The sequence below is a fragment of the Ranitomeya variabilis genome, chromosome 6 (assembly GCF_051348905.1).
Source record: "Ranitomeya variabilis isolate aRanVar5 chromosome 6, aRanVar5.hap1, whole genome shotgun sequence".
Lineage (NCBI taxonomy): Eukaryota > Metazoa > Chordata > Amphibia > Anura > Dendrobatidae > Ranitomeya > Ranitomeya variabilis.
In genome coordinates, this window is record NC_135237.1 from 41,859,515 (window position 1) to 41,876,360 (window position 16,846).

Below are 16,846 nucleotides of genomic sequence, written 5' to 3' on the forward strand. Positions count from 1 at the left end.
TCTCTTGCCTCCAGAGAAATAATCCCCAAAGATATAGAAGCCCCCAACAGATAATAACGGTGAGGTAAGAGGAAGGCACATACACAGGGGTGAAAGCAGATTCAGCAAATGAGGCCCACCAATACTAGATAGCAGAAAATAGTAAAGGGGTCTGTGCGGTCAGTAAAAAACCCTTACAAAATATCCACACTGAGATTTCAAGAACCCCCGCACCAACTAACGGTGTGGGGGGAGAAACTCAGTCCCCTAGAGCAACCAGCAAGCGAGGAAATCACATTTTAGCAAGCTGGACAAGAAACATGATAAATGCTGATGATCAAAAAATAAACAAACAAAAACTTAGCTTGTCTTGGAGAGACTGGGAGCAAGGTAGTCACAAGGAATCTGAAGAGTACTGAATACATTGATAGCCGGCAAGGAACTGAGTATCCAGGTGATCTAAATAGGAAACCAACCAAGGATAACGAACCAGCTGATGCTGCCAACCTGCAGAAAGACAACACTACACAGTACCGCTAGTGACCAGTAGAGGGAGCCCAAAAATAGAGTTCACAACAGAAATGTGGAGAGGAAATCAGAAGGAAGGGCAATTTCTCCTGGTGATCATCTCCCATGAGGATCTTCAGTGAATCAGTCTGCTGGTCTACTGGCCCCGAGGTCAAAGGGGATCCATCCACAGTCTCCATCAGAATTGAAGATACTCTCCTCTGTGATCGGATTCCATATTTCTTAGCAAAAGAAGTGTCCATGAAGTTACTGCTGGCCCCAGAGTCTATCATGGCGGAACTGTTCAACCAACGGGAGTCAATCCAGATCTTGATAGGTAGGTAACAATGTGAGTCTTTTTTTTTATTGACAGGGTGTGAAACTGCAGAAGATAGAATAACAGCATTAATGGGTAGTACCGTTTCGGATGTAACAGAGTTCATATCTGAAAAGTCATAATCCGGAACAATTGCTGCAATCTCGGGTGGCCCTGATTCGGAAGTCACGGAGTATGATTCAGAGAAATCGCGTTCTACCATGGCTGTGGTGGTCCTGCGAGAACGACTTGGGCAGTTGATAATAAAATGTCCTGACTTCCCGCAGTAAAAACACAAATTCTCCTTGAAACGAAATTCCTTCCGTTCATCACTTACTTGACTTCGTAGGGAATTTACCTGCATCGGCTCGGGTGCGGACTCCTGAGGACTTGAGTCTGGAATCTCCTTAGGAAGAAAAGGAAGAAGCGATTTATTGCTGCGGTTCATCTCAGTCCACCTTTCTAGTTTTCGTTCAGAGATTCGAGCGTCTAGGCGAATACAGTGATTGATGAAATCTCCTAGAGCAGTGGGAGCCTCCGCACGTGCCAGGTCGTCCTTGATAGAACTGGACAATCCCTTCTTAAATATTGAGTACTTTGCTGCACTATTCCAGGTGGTATCCTGAGCCCATCTTCTAAAGTCCATAGCATACTCAGTCACTGGGCGTTTACCTTGACGCAAATTCAGCAGGGCCGTCTCCGCTGTAAGGCCACGGTTCGGATCGTCAAACATCTGCCCCGTGGCGGCGATAAACATATTGAAATCATTCAGACATGCATCCTGCGATTCTATCAGAGGGTTTGCCCAGGCAAGAGCCTTGTTAGTCAGCAACATGATAATAGTCAATACTTTGGATCGGTCCGTAGGAAACTGTGTGACATGTGCAGCAAAGTATAAACGACACTGGTTCAGAAACCCACGGTATTTGTCTCGGTCGCCACCAAACCTAAATGGCGGTAGTTTGGGGATGGCAGGAACAGAAGCCTGAGGTTGTGCCTCCAGAGCTGCAACTCGACCACGCAATTCCTGAAGGGTCTGACTGAGCACTTGTATATCATATTTAGTCTGCCCCTCTAGGCCTTCTATTCTGCTCTTCCATGTCTGCACTTCAGCGTGTACAGTGGCAGTGATATTATTTAGCTTCTTAACACGCACCTCTAAAGTCTCTGACCCAGCGGCATCCATTTTTTAGGCTTGTGTATCCTGTCACGATACTAGTGGAAACAACTGGACACCAGTGGCTAGGTCAAAGAGACTGCAGACACAATGGTTTGAACAAGCAAGATTGTATTTGTGATCTGAATGCAATATAGCATGTAAGTCCAGATAAATGTTCAGTCAATCTGATAAACAGTAATAGCAGAGCTGATACTCTGCAACACAGCATACAAAGTCACTGAGCAATGAGTGCACAAGACACAGTCTCTTGCAGAGCAGAGGAACACACTAGCTGGCTGGAGTTCTTACTTCACCGCAGGTGTGGTCAGGCAGAGATTTCTGAAGTCAGGTGTTTAGCAATCACTTGGTCAGCAGGCAGGGATCCAGACGTGCAGGTTGGCAGAGGACTCCGCCGTTAGGAAAGGACCCACAGGGATTGTAAGTCCAGTCTTGGGACTGCAGAGGAACAAGGTCCAAAACATAATACACAAGCAATGAAACAGAGCAGGTGCTGGCTTTATATACAACTTTGGCAGGAAGCAAGATGGCCGACGTGAAACATCAAGATCCATGTTAACTAAGGGCAAGTCTAAGGGCAAGAGAAACAGATTCCAGGACTAGATACTGACAGTTGCGTCGTGTTGTGGCGGACCGTCGACAAGAAAAAACGTTGCTTGTAACGTTTTTTGCTGCGTCGAGAACATCTTTTCCGACCGCGCATGTGCGGCCGGAACTCCGCCCCCTCCTCCCCGCACCTCACAATGGGGCAGCGGATGCACTGAAAATCAGTATCCGCTGCACCCGTTGTGCAGCGCAAACAACGCTAGCGTCGGTACGTCGGCCCGACGCAATGCGACGGGCCGAGTACGACGCTAGTGTGAAAGTAGCCTAAATCCTAGCGTGAAGGCCAAATTCAACAATCGCATATTAATTTTCCATTGGCACACCACAATTTCTTTGTGCAGGGGAAAGGGGGTGATGGGCACCAATTATATACCATTATCAATAATATTGATCTATATATTTATATAAGATCTAAATTGTTTAACAGCTGAGGCCAGAGCTAGATTTGATCGATACTTTTAGAAGAAGATGAGATCTGTATAACTCAGGTGGCATCTTACCGGCTATGGAGCAGGCTCAGCTCCAGAGCCCGCTCCATACAAGTTCACCACTTGTCACATACCGTACTTCAGAGTTACTTGATGAAATTAGCATACTTTGGGATTTATTTCCTTCACTCTCTGGAAACCTGATTTACAAGTTTTGAGTGGAATCCATTTGAGGGATCACTTATGTAATCCTCACCACCTGTCGATGTTACATTTATTTAATGCCCCACTTGAAGACGCTTTCATTACCGCTCTCATCACTTTGTGTTTCAAGTTGTGATTGTTTACTGACATGAAGCTTCAGCTCATAATGAACAGAGCTTGATTGCTTCTTGTTAAAGTCCTCAGTTTTAATTTACTCCGAGTGTTTGTATAAATTCGCCATGTCCATATTCAACAAGTTCGGCTGTCTATTGATTTCATCTACATAGACAACAGCGCCAAGAAAGTCATGTAACTCAAGCAATGACTTGTGTCTACACAGCAAAATGGTGTACTTGTGTTCATGGTCATCAAAAGGGCAATACAGGTGGTACCAATGTCAACATCTTTCTTTTCAGCTACCACCTACCTGCTACTGGCTAGTCAATGCATGGGTCCTATGGACAAACTGGGTTCCCATTATGGTGCCCTTTTTTTTTTTTTACAGAAAAGCAAATATATAGGACACATATATCTTATGGTCTTCAAAAGCAGCGGAAAGATCATATTATTTCTCTTCTTTCTAAAATTAGTGGGTTGTTATGCTCAACCGGATACATAACAGCCTCAATCTGATGTCCATTAAATACCAAACAATGGTGTACAAGAGGGACACAATGAAAATAAATAGTTCAGGGTTCCTAAACAATTGTCCACATAGCACCCAGATATTTTTGATTGGCATGTATGTTAATAACATTTATATTTCATTCCAACACATTTTTATCTTTTTAGAATGAAATAATACTTTTTGAAGAATATGTGTCAACCGAAGGCCAATGGGTGGAAGGAGAAGTCTGTCTGCCGGAGAGCTCAGAAGACTTGCAGGTATTGAGTGTTTATCAAATGTAACATCATCAAAAATGATTTATGAAATATGGGTCGGTTTATTTTTTGATGTCTTAGTTATGTATCTTCCAGTTGCCAATAATAATCTGCCCCTTTAAAGTCAATCTGTCAAATCCCTATAGGATAGGAGATAGGAGAAGTATAGGAGAGAAGGGGTGATGCTTATATCAAGGATATATACTGAAATTTCTTTGAGTTTATGTAAAAAGCAGCTTAACTGAGTAGATGAGTCAAAGAGAAAGCCTATGAGTACTACTTTTCTGGTCTAATCTCCATAGACTTTTATAGGCAGCTGTAATTTTATCCCTCACTGGCTATAAAAGTCTACAGAGATTGGGGGAAGGTCAACGGAAAAAGAGACAGCGTATACAATGAGAAACTGCTGTGAGGGGAAAAGAGCTTGTACAAAACAAGTCATATATTGACCAAATATTGTGTTATTCTTCATGTACACACAATAACGTTTGTCCTGAAAATTGAATGTAAAGAGGGCCTTTCATCAAATTTGTTTTATGTCGAACTGGATAAATGATGTAATAGTGATTGCAGAGCTGAGTAAAACTTTTTTTTTGTTATTTTGCCTCTTCGTTGCGGAGATATATTGGAGATATTAGCAATCAAAGTGTTAGACATCTAATGATATAACTTTGTTAAATTCAAGTTAATGTTATCAGTTTTCACTGGGGGCGTACTCCTGGGGAAAAGAGCTTCATTGTTACATTGCACACACTGAGAAACCTAAGCTATGTTGGGGGCGTGTGTTATGACCCCAATGGCAGAGGGTCTCAGAGGTAATTACCAAGTCTGCACACACAAAAAACCAGCTCATAGGGCAGTGGTAACTAGGCTGACCGTATAACTGATCCTAGCACAACAAATAGCAGTAGCCGGGGAACGTACCTACGTTGGTTCTAGACATCTCGCGCCAGCCGGATAACTAACTAACCCTAGAAGGGAAACAATAGACCTTTCTTGCCTCCAGAGAAAAGACCCCAAAAGTTGGATACAAGCCCCCAACAAATAATAACGGTGAGGTAAGAAGAAAAGACAAACGTAAGAATGAACTAGGTTTTAGCAAAGAGAGGCCCACTGACTAATAGCAGAATATAGGAAGATGACTTATACGGTCAGCAAAAACCCTATCAAAATTTCCACGCTGAATATTCAAGAACCCCCGAACCGTCTAACGGCACGGGTGGAGAATATCAGCCCCCTAGAGCTTCCAGCAATATCAGGAATCACATTTAGTACAAGCTGGACAAAAATAAGAGCAATGCAAATAACCAAAAAATAAGGAAGCAGGACTTAGCTTATTTTGCAAAGAACCAGGACCAGCAGACAGGAGCAAACAGAAAGGAACTGATTACAACGATGCCAGGCACCAGACTGAGAATCCAGGGAGTTTAAATAGCAACACCCCTGGACTAACGAACCAGGTGGGTACCAAGCTGGGGAAAGAAAATCAAAGTGTCATGTCGCTAGTGACCACAAGAGGGAGCCAAAAAGTTCAATTCACAACAGGCGTGTTCTTTTTCTGCTGTGTTGCTGCCTGCTTATGATTGGGCAACTCACACAGGGAGAATAAATACACGCCTCCAGTGAAAACTATCTGATAACACCCTCTTGGACTCAACAAAAGTTAACTATTTAGGTGTCAAATAATTTGATTCCTAATATCTCCGAAATGGAGAGGCAAAATTTAAGAAGAAAACATTTTTTTTTCTGCTCTGTAATCACTATTACATCATGTGTCCATTTCGATATGAGAAATTAATTGAAAGGTCCTCTTTAAAGGGCAGTTGCACGTTATGTATATCTTTGACCCTTAGAGCTAAAAAAAAATGATGGCAAGCACCGCTAGAGTGGCTGACAAGCTTGCAATATATCAATTCCATTGATCTAAAATATTAAAGGGATTTCCCTAGAAGGGAAAAACGCAATTAAAAAAACCTCTGTACTTACAGTAATACCCTAAGAAGCACTTTTTTTATTGCAAGTGCATTTCCTCCCAACTGCTGGCATCAACAGGATTCAAGGGCATCAAGTGACCGCTGCAGCCAATCAGCAGTTGCTGAACAGTTGCAGCCTTCTCATTTTGTCCAAGTCAAGAGAAGGCTTTGCTGAGCCGTGTAACTAAAGGACTACTGTTCTCCAGAAAGAGCTGCTGCCCAATTATTTTGTAGATCATTGTGGATTCTTCAGGGTCTTATTCTGAGCAAACAATTGACTATTCTAGAAAATATTCTAGAAAATGCCATAAGGTAATTTAGCTTTTTCACATATATTTTATTATGATTTTTTTATTTGGTGTCTCAATAAATTAAATAAATTCCCTAATTAAATATTTAGATTTATTCAGGTGATTTTTTTCATGTGTTTGACACATAACGGCAAAGTTATTTAATTGCTTTTTTGCTCAGTGTGTTCTATGGGTGGAAGTTTTTTTTTTTTTTAATGAAGAATAAATAAAGAATATGGCTTTTATTTGAGGAGCTGAAAAATGTCTTATATTTTTTGCATTAGCTATTGAATGCTGTAAATAAAATAGACATAAATGCAGAAAAGACTATGACGATAATTAACATATCTACGGTATAATCTAAAGCTTACTTTTGAAGGAATGATAAGAAACATCAATGGGTTTATCGCATTGGATGGATTTAAATGCACTGGTTGCAAAGAATATTCTGGAGTTCCAAGTTCTACCAATGAACCATGCTTCCCCGGTGAATCATTAATTGACCTTCCAAACGACTACGGTGAGGATAACGAAGAAGAGCTAACAATATTGATCATCAATAATCTGTAATTCAAACGAGAATGACATTAAAGAATGACATTCCCATCTCGGCAAGTTATCATCCATGCACTGGATATGGTATAACTTGCTGATCATTAGGGGTTCCATTGCTGAAACCTCCATGAATCTTGAGAATTGGGTTCTGAGACGCCTCATTGGAATGGACTGGTGGGACCCCAAGTTTTGACCTCTCACAATCTTGCTAAGTTGGCAATAACCTTTTAATTCATGGAGTTATGACTGTAGAGAAATCTATTGTAGCTCCATACGTAGAGATGAGCAAATCGATTCTAAACAAATTCACTTAGAATATTCTCAAAATTCACAGATTCTAACAAATAGTTAGAATCTGCCTAGTCTTTTTCGTGAACAAAGCAGGCGACCAGGCATTGACTCCTTCAGACAAGAAAAAGAAGGATCCAGTGTGCACGGAACCATGAACCAACCACTTTTGTTGGCAATGTGGAAAAAGGAGAAGGAGTTCCAGCTTCTGGTAAAATATCTAATGTTGTCTTTATTACATCAAAGTTAAAAAGAATCAAAGACAGGATGGTCAGCAAGCAACGCGTTTCGAACACGGTTGTTCTTTTTCAATTTTGACAAAGAACAACCGTGTCCGAAACATGTTGCTTGCTGACCATCCTGTCTTTGATTTTTTTTTTTAACTTTGATGGAATAAAAACAACATTTGATATTTTACCAGACACTGGAACTCCTTCTTTTTCCACACTGATTAATTCAGCAAAGTAATATGACCGCTTGCTTACTTTCCCTGTTTTCCTTTTCTGTAAAAATCACCATACAGTGCTGCTATAAGACCAACATATAACGACCACATAACAACTCCATACATAAAGTAATACATAACAGTGCTATACAATGTCTATATAAAACTGCTATATAATTAGGATTCCTGATGGTCGTAAGTCACCTGGGTCAGATTTTTTGTAGTCATTTGTATCTCATGGACATGTTATAAATTACCCATTATGGCAGATAACAAATCTTTGAATAAAAAATAAATTAAAACAGCAGAAAATGTTTAAAAATTCCATAAAGAACTATACTGATCTCTGAATTCTTAATGATCCAGTGTGGAGGTTGCCATGTAAGTGCTGTAGACAGTTAGTGGCCTACGTGGTTATGTGCCGTAGTACTGGTATCATGGCTCCTGTCGCTGATCAGTGACACCAGAGATATAAGGCCACTGACTGGCTGCAGCTGCCACATGCAGGCTTCATGGGGAGTCAGTGGGAGCTGTTGCATTGGAGCACCATGGGAATGCAAAGTTGGAAAACCCCTCTAATGTACATGTACCTAAGCATATTTTTCAATAATATTTTTCTACCTTTTAGGGTAATTGTAAAATGGATCTTTAACGATAATGTGCTGCTCTTAAAGCACTCTGGTATTTATTTTTATTTCAGCACCGGAGAGGTATCACTAATATATATGCCTTGTCTAGAATTCTCACTGGCCGCCATCTCCTTCTCTTGGCGCAGCTCCAGTCCTATTCTGCTAGTTGTGACCTGCCGGACCCCTCCAGTCTTTACTGGGTAGACAGGAAGTCACATTACAATGTAACAGAACAAGGTTCTCATAGACTTACATTGAGAGCTTGTGACTGTTGCCTCTGACTTCCAGTAAGTCAGGAGCTGTGGCCATCACATGGTAGAGCGGGAGCGTAGTAGTGTCGGGAAGAGTAGAAGACGGCGGCTGGTTAGTATTTTACTGCTTAATAAAAGACAGACTGTATGCAGAGTGAGGTGTCAAGTTATAGCTTCTATTATACCAGATGGAAAGAGAAAGGGGAGCAGCAGAGTTGGAAAACAAGCAGACAGAGACACAGAAAGATTGTGCTGAGCCTTCTAACAAGTCTTTTATCTAGCCCCAAAGCTGGATTCACATGCACACTGCTGTATAATGTCCTCCATGCTGCTGCTGATTCAGTCTGTATGCAAACTAAAGAATAATAAGCAAGAATCCTTGTGTGCCATAATGTGTATGGGAGACATATACTATATAGTCTTAGTCATAGCAATTTATCTCCTCCCACCAGCTCACATTCAATTGCAATATAAAGGGTTTTGTTCCTATACTTCCAGGATTGTTGCTGGAAAGCTGTGCACTCTTGAAGACTGGCAGTTTGGAAGAGCGGCATAGTTAAGCTGCTGGCCCAAACTGTACACTCTCACATGTTGCAACCAGAGGAATTTTCCCTCTGCAGCATCGGAAGAGCGCAGGGAAACTGAAGCTCTCCCAATCCACAGATCGGGCCAGCTTCAGTGCAGCGCTTACAAGCTCCTAAGCTTGCCTAGGAGACAGACTGCCGCTGATAGATTGCCGAGGTGGCTGGTAACCTAGTCAATGAGCAACACAGAATAGAATTACAATAATAATAATAATTTTTATTTATATAGCGCCAACATATTCCGCAGCGCTTTACAAATTATAGAGGGGACTTGTACAGACAATAGACATTACAGCATAACAGAAATCACAGTTCAAAATAGATACTAGGAGGAATGAGGGCCCTGCTCACAAGCTTACAAACTATGAGGAAAAGGGGAGACACGAGAGGTGGATGGTAACAATTGCTTTAGTTATTTGGACCAGCCATAGTGTAAGGCTCGGGTGTTCATGTAAAGCTGCATGAACCAGTTAACTGCCTAAGTATGTAGCAGTACAGACACAGAGGGCTATTAACTGCATAAAGTGTATGAGAACATGATGCGAGGAACCTGATTATGTTCTATTTTATTTTTTTTTATTTTATTATTTATTTATTTATTTATTTATTTATTTATTTTTAATAGGCCACACAGGGATAGTTAGGTTAATGTGTTGAGGCGGTAGGCCAATCTGAACAAATGAGTTTTTAGGGCACGCTTAAAACTGTGGGGATTGAAGATTAATCGCATTAACCTGGGTAGTGCATTCCAAAGAATCGGCGCAGCGCGTGTAAAGTCTTGGAGACGGGAGTGGGAGGTTCTGATTATTGAGGATGCTAACCTGAGGTCATTAGAGGAGCGGAGGGCACGGGTAGAGTGGTAGACTGAGATCAGAGAGGAGATGTAGGGTGGTGCTGAGCCATGGAGTGCTTTGTGGATGAGGGTAGTAGTTTTGTACTGGATTCTGGAGTGAATGGGTAGCCAGTGTAATGACTGGCACAAGGTAGAGGCATCGGTGTAACGGTTGGTGAGGAATATGATCCTGGCTGCGTTATTCAGGACAGATTGGAGCGGGGAGAGTTTGGTAAGAGGGAGGCTGATTAGTAGAGAGTTACAATAGTCCAGACGAGAATGAATAAGTGAGACAGTAAGAGTTTTTGCAGAGTCGAAAGTAAGAAAAGGGCAAGTTCTAGAAATGTTTTTGAGATGCAGATAAGAAGAGCGAGCCAGTGATCGGATGTGGGGGGTGAATGAAAGCTCGGAATCAAGGATGACCCCAAGGCAGCGGGCATGTTGCTTTGGAGTAATGGTGGAACCACACACGGAGATGGCAATGTCAGGCAAAGGTAGGTTAGTAGAGGGAGAGAACACGAGGAGTTCAGTTTTTGACAGGTTCAGTTTCAGATAGAGGGAGGACATGATGTTAGAGACAGAGGTAAGACAATCACTGGTGTTTTCTAAAAAGGTCGGTGTGATAACAGGAGAAGAGGTGTATAATTGGGTGTCATCAGCATAGAGATGGTACTGGAAACCAAATCTACTGATTGTTTGTCCAATAGGGGCAGTATACAAAGAGAAGAGGAGGGGGCCTAGGACTGATCCTTGAGGAACCCCAACAGTAAGGGGAAGGTGAGAGGAGGAGGAACCAGCAAAACATACAGTGAAGGATCGGTCAGAGAGATAGGAGGAGAACCAGGAGAGAACGGTGTCCTTGAGGCCGATGGAGCGGAGCATAGTGAGGAGAAGCTGATGATCCACAGTATCGAATGCTGCGGAGAGATCCAAGAGAATTAGCATGGAGTAGTGACCATTAGATTTAGCTGTTAGTAGGTCATTAGAGACTTTAGTGAGGGCAGTTTCAGTAGAGTGTAAAGAGCAGAAGCCAGATTGAAGAGGGTCGAGAAGAGAGTTATCTGAGAGATAGCGGGTAAGACGGGAGTGGACCAGGCGTTCGAGGAGTTTGGAGATGAAGGGAAGGTTAGAGACAGGTCTATAATTAGTGGCACAGTTTTGGTCGAGGGAGGGTTTTTTAAGTAATGGATGTATGATGGCATGCTTAAATGAGGAGGGAAAACTACCGGAAGTGAGAGAAAGGTTGCATATTTTTGTTAGGTGAGAGGTGACAGCCGGGGAAAGGGACTGGAGGAGGTGTGACAGAATGGGGTCACTGGTGCAAGTGGTCGGGCAAGAAGATGCAAGGAGCCTGATTACTTCTTCTTCTGTAACTGGTTCAAAGTCAGAGAGTAAATTAGATGCAGTGGGGGAGGGAGGACAGTGCATGGTATGAAGAGATTGGGAGATGATTTCCTGTCGAATGTGGTCAATTTTTTCTTTTAAGTAATTGGCCAGATCGTCAGTGCGGAGATCCGTGGTTGGGGCCTGCTCTCTTGGGTTGAGTAGGGACTGGAAAGTGTCAAAGAGATGTTTAGGGTTATTTGACAGTGAGATGATGAGGGTGTTGAAATAGGTTTGTTTGGAGAGGTGAAGGGCAGAGTTGTATGTTTTTAGCATGAACTTATAATGGATGAAATCTTCGGGTAGATTAGATTTTCTCCACAGACGTTCGGCGCACCTGGAGCACCGCTGCAGGAAACGTGTTTGCAGCGTGTGCCACAGTTGTCGCCATCTGTGCTGAGCTGTTCTATGTATAGGAGGTGCAGCTTCATCCAGGGCACTTTGCAGGGTTTCATTGTAATGCTTCAGAGCAGAATCAGGACATGAGATGGAGGAGATTGGGGCCAATGAGGACTGCAAGTTCTTCATAAGTTTCTGGGTAGAATTAAAAATCGCTCTGTTCTTTAGAACTTAGAGGATTTTTAGGAACAGGTAACTTGTTTTTTTTACAAGCACTTTGCCGTTTTAACAATTTAACATGATGAGCCGCCACTTCCCACTAATTTTCAGAATTTGCAGAGGGGAAAACTGGTTAAAATGCTGGCTACAAACCATGCAATGGTCAGAAATAGTGCTGTTCCTCGTGACTGCTCATTCTGAAATGTTACTTTAACTAACAGTAGTTACCCTTTAAATGTAAAAAAAAATCCAACTATATATTCATGACATATAAAATCAAGATCTAAGGGATTAAATGACACCACAGGCTGACTGGAGTAGGGGAAGCCTAATGGGAGAAATCCTTCATTTTGCTAGACGCCAGAGACGACGGTGCCTGCAAATATTCTGAACGCAAACTGTATTTGCTATTTGGAGTCATTTAATTTATTGACGTTGAACTTGCCATCATTTCTACAAGAATCCATAGGAAAGACTGACAGTTGCTTTAGATTTAGCGCAGAATCAGTCTATCAGCTGCAAAGCCACACATTGATTTAATGGCATTTATCTGCCAAAGCCTGGATTATGTGAGAGTGAGCAAAATGGATAGGAAATTTGGCAAACGAAATCTGCACACTATTGTGTATAATCCTGTAATAACTTTAATAATAGCTGAATACGCTCTATTTTCGATAGGGTGTCACCAGCAGGCTGTTAGTGACCAAAGCTTGGGACTCGTATTATTCCAGCGGTCCAGGCATTAGCATCTGAAAACTGACAAATGTAAGATACAATAACACTAAACCTCAGTTCTTCATTTTTTTAAATTTCCTTAGAAAATCTGAACACATGTGACTTTGAGACTGGTTTTTGTGATTGGGAATCGCTAAATTTCAATGGTTTGGATTGGAAAATAACAACTGGAGACACACACAATGATATTAGTAAAGACCATTCAACCAATGGAGAATACGGTAAGTAATACATCCAATATTGATCATACATATGCACACTTTTAGGAAATGTATAGTCAGAAAGTGTCCTAATATTTAAATTAGGATCTTATGTTGAATGCATCTTTAAAAAAAATGGAATTGTATATATGTCTGTATATATATATATATATATATATATAAATAAATAATGATAAAAAAAAATATATATATATATATATATATATATATATATAATATATATATATATATATATTAATATCACAATCTGTATTAAACTGCCCAAAATTCTTACAATTTTCACTTTGACCACTGGGGTTATTCTAGGTTCATACTTCCTGTCTTTTCACACGTACATTAGCTTTAATGAATGTGGGTAAAAATCTTTGTGAATGAAGGGGGAGCACAGGGGGCTTTTACATCACCTTCCGTGATTGGTGGATCATGTGTTTTCACCTGTGTATAGAGGTGATACCTGTAATTGTAATCCTGCCTTTGATGATAAAGAGACTTCTGAAAAGTTTTCACTAAAAACAGGAAGTATGATTCTAAAATTGCTCAAATGGCCAGAGTGAAAATTGTAAAATTGTCTTGCATCTGACTTAAACTACAGCATTATGGTTGGATATTCAAATGAGACTATCACCAGCAGAAAATACCAGCGGGGAGAGTATATGAAGCTGTACGCAAAAGGTGATAGTGCAGACAAATGAGTAGATGAAAACACATGTTTCCTTGGTCGCTAGACCACAGAAGATACATGCTTTATCTGGGTGTTTAGTTTCTGTTATCTTTGTTTCAGTCTTTTTACAGTAACAGGTGTTTTCATTTACTTATTTGTCTGCACTATCACCGTTTGGGTGCAGCTTTATATACTTTCCCTAGCTGGTATTTCCTGCTGGTGATAGTCTCATTTAGATATCCAACCATACTGCTGTAGATAAGACAGTCAGTAAAAGACCAGCTAGGGTTTATCTCTCTGTTCTTTATGTTCTTTACCCTGCACCTATCTTATGTTTCTTTTTAGGAAGTAGGTGGCATATTCTCTAACAGTACATACTTAATCCTCTATTTGTGGTTTGTTTTACTCACTCTGGGATCTCTTTCTATTTCAGCACACTTTCCCTTCTGTAGGTAATTTGTACTCTGCTCTGCCCTCTGATTCTTCAGGAAAAACATGAAGTACGCGATGGCCTTTCAGGCAGCATAGGTCGGAGTTACCATTGTCTAGTCTGTGACTAAGGCTATCTCTGCTCATGCAGAAACTACTAGGGACTGCGGGGTCAGGATCTGTAGTCTGTACAAGAACGGGCAGGGTCAGTTGCAATTTTCAGGGTGTTATTTTCCTGAGTGAGTTGCTACACTATCAAAACAAATTTTTTTAAGTTACAGATTGTGATATAAAAAAAAATTGCTGAAATTTATAAAAAAAAATATATATTTAACCTAAAAATCAGAGGTAAAAAATAGTGAATTTTCTGATTATATATTCCCTCTCCCAACACATCAGTTTTAGTACATGCTTGTATTCTTCTTGTAATAAATTCCAGAGCATTTTCAAGTAGAATTCTGCACTGTGCCATTCCTCTGTTGTTCCTCTGAGAACAGAGTAAATAATTGACAACTTGTTGGTACCATTCCCCAAGGGGGTGTGTTCTGTTACACTGGCAGCAATGATTGGGCAATGCTAGGCTGAAAGGACACTCCTCCCCTGTCAACTAATAACACCCAGATTCTAATTTTCTAATACATTTCTGGGAAAAATAATACAGGAATATCACAAAGAAGATTTATAAAAATAGATGAGTGTTTGATACTGATACAGAAATTATACGCTCCTAACAAAGATCTGGTCTTCACAGGTAATTTGAATAAAAATATATTTATTTAGAAGAAGGGTTGCAATAAAAAAAAGAATAGATAAAAATGGGGCAAAGATAGAAATTTGTGCTCTGAGCACACTCTATACTTGTTGGGTGCTGGCTGTTTAACACAGCAGGTGCCTGTGAGTAACTTCTGAGACTGAAGTTATCTCCAATCGTAGCAGTTTATTCGCCTTAGATGACATCTAAATGGTAAGACAGGAGCGGGCTCCCTGTCACACCAATTGGAGCCTGGAACCTGATTGATTTATTGTTTCCTTATTACATATCCTTTTGGATTATATACTGTGTAGGGACGTACATAGAAATATGTGGACCCCACAACGATGGTCCAAATTGGGATCTCTACATGCATCTCCTAGACTTCCATGTATCCACCTACACAGTATATATTCCTTGTAAAGCTATATTTTAACCAGGGAAAGGGAAATTTACAGGTATCAAAAAAACAAATGGGGCAGAATTTGTTATAATTTTTTTGCCTCTAGATTAGCGAGTTGCAAAATTTTTGAACATCCCTTTACAACAAAATTTTAAATTTTTCACATCTCTCTTTTGAAAAGTGGTTACAAATATCAGTGGGGTTAAGGGAGAGGAAGCGAGGTGACCATCTGACCTAAAACTACTTTCAGAAATGTGCTCAATTTATAATGTAAATGTACACGGGCTCATAGTAAGCCTGGGTTTTAATTTCTGCCTTTGCCCAAGATGCCCCAAACTCAACAAGAGGTGTGAGCTTCAATAAATTTGGCACACTTTACTCTCCGACACTTAGGATTAAGTCTACTGTATGAAACACCTGTCTGAGGAAGCGAGGTGACCATTTGACCAATTTATATTGCAACTTTAAATGGGCTCATAGTAAGCCTGGGTTTTAATTTCTGTATTTGGAATGGCCCAAGATGCACCAAAGTTAACAAGAGGTGTGAGCTTCAATAAATTTGGCACGCATAACTCTCCGACACTTAGAATTAAGTCGCCTGTCTTAAAATAAACCATATTGTTCATCAATATCTCACTGTGCGAGTGATATGGAATAGAAATATTATCTGAGGGTAACTTGTCCAATAAATTAGATATTACTGTAGGGGATCTGTTAGGATTATTCATTCTGCTGTTGCCATAGATGAATTCTCATTTATTTATGATCCTGGGGAACGGGTTATGCAAGTCAGGAATGGCTCAGAAAGGTAAAAGCAAATGGCTATAAATAATACAGCACAGAAGATCGAAAGCCAGCAGAATACACAGGACAATTTAATATTGGAGAAACTCACAAAACATTCTGTTATCAGAGGCAGTAACTGAACAAAAATCAAACTTCTCCAAAGGAGAAAAAATAGATTTGTATCCAACTTTTTTGTATAATCCAAGACAATTCTCTGTTTGGAGTGTGGCTCCGGATGCCAAGTGCAGCTTATGGATCTTATTGTTCGGCAACAGCCAACGTAACTGTATCCCAAGTGTCCGGATTCAGATAGTTCTTTTTTGGCATTGTCTCAAAACTCATCTTATCTGTCTTCTCCAAAGCTTATCTGTTATTCCAGAGACTGTCATTGGAAGAGATTCAGATATATCCACTCTTACCTTTCCGTAAATTTTACTTACCTGGACAACCCCCCCTTTTTTTTTTAAAGAAGTAGTGTCCCTTGTAAAATATTAAAAAATAGATATTCCGTACAGGCAGACCTCTAATTATATTGGCACTGGGTCTGCAGGGGTTGTTATGCTATGTGAACCCTGCTGACCATCATCAGACTACCGCCATTGGGCTGCTGTGCTTTTAGTTTCATCGGAAGGATGTCAGAAAAGCGAAGAAGTGAGAACGCGGAAGCCCAATAGCAGCCACTGATTGGCTGCAGGCCTCACGTGGCAAACAACCCCGGTAGACCCAGCATTAAAATCGCTGGGATAAATGCCAGTGCCAGAGGTGAGTATACTCATTTTACTCATAAAAAGTCATCATATTCTACCGTGCTTTACATACAGAATCCTCTTTTTTTTATTTTACAGGGTTGGCTACCTCATTTAAAAAAAATGTTATTCCAGGTAGTGGACAAACCCTTTAAATTCTTCAATTTCTCATGATACGAATTCAATACATTACCACGACATGCTAGGAAAACCTGCGTCAGATTGTT

General features: G+C 40.7%; 1 protein-coding gene across 1 annotated transcript in view; it reads left to right on the forward strand.

Moving 5' to 3' along the window:
• Window positions 1–16,846, forward strand: part of MALRD1 (MAM and LDL receptor class A domain containing 1) — a 491,201-nt gene that overhangs the window by 156,047 nt on the left and 318,308 nt on the right. Inside the window, exons 8-10 of the mRNA XM_077268326.1 lie at window positions 4,010–4,102; window positions 6,729–6,882; window positions 12,706–12,843. Of these exons, the coding sequence (XP_077124441.1) occupies window positions 4,010–4,102; window positions 6,729–6,882; window positions 12,706–12,843 (385 nt within the window). The remainder of the gene's footprint in view (window positions 1–4,009; window positions 4,103–6,728; window positions 6,883–12,705; window positions 12,844–16,846) is intronic.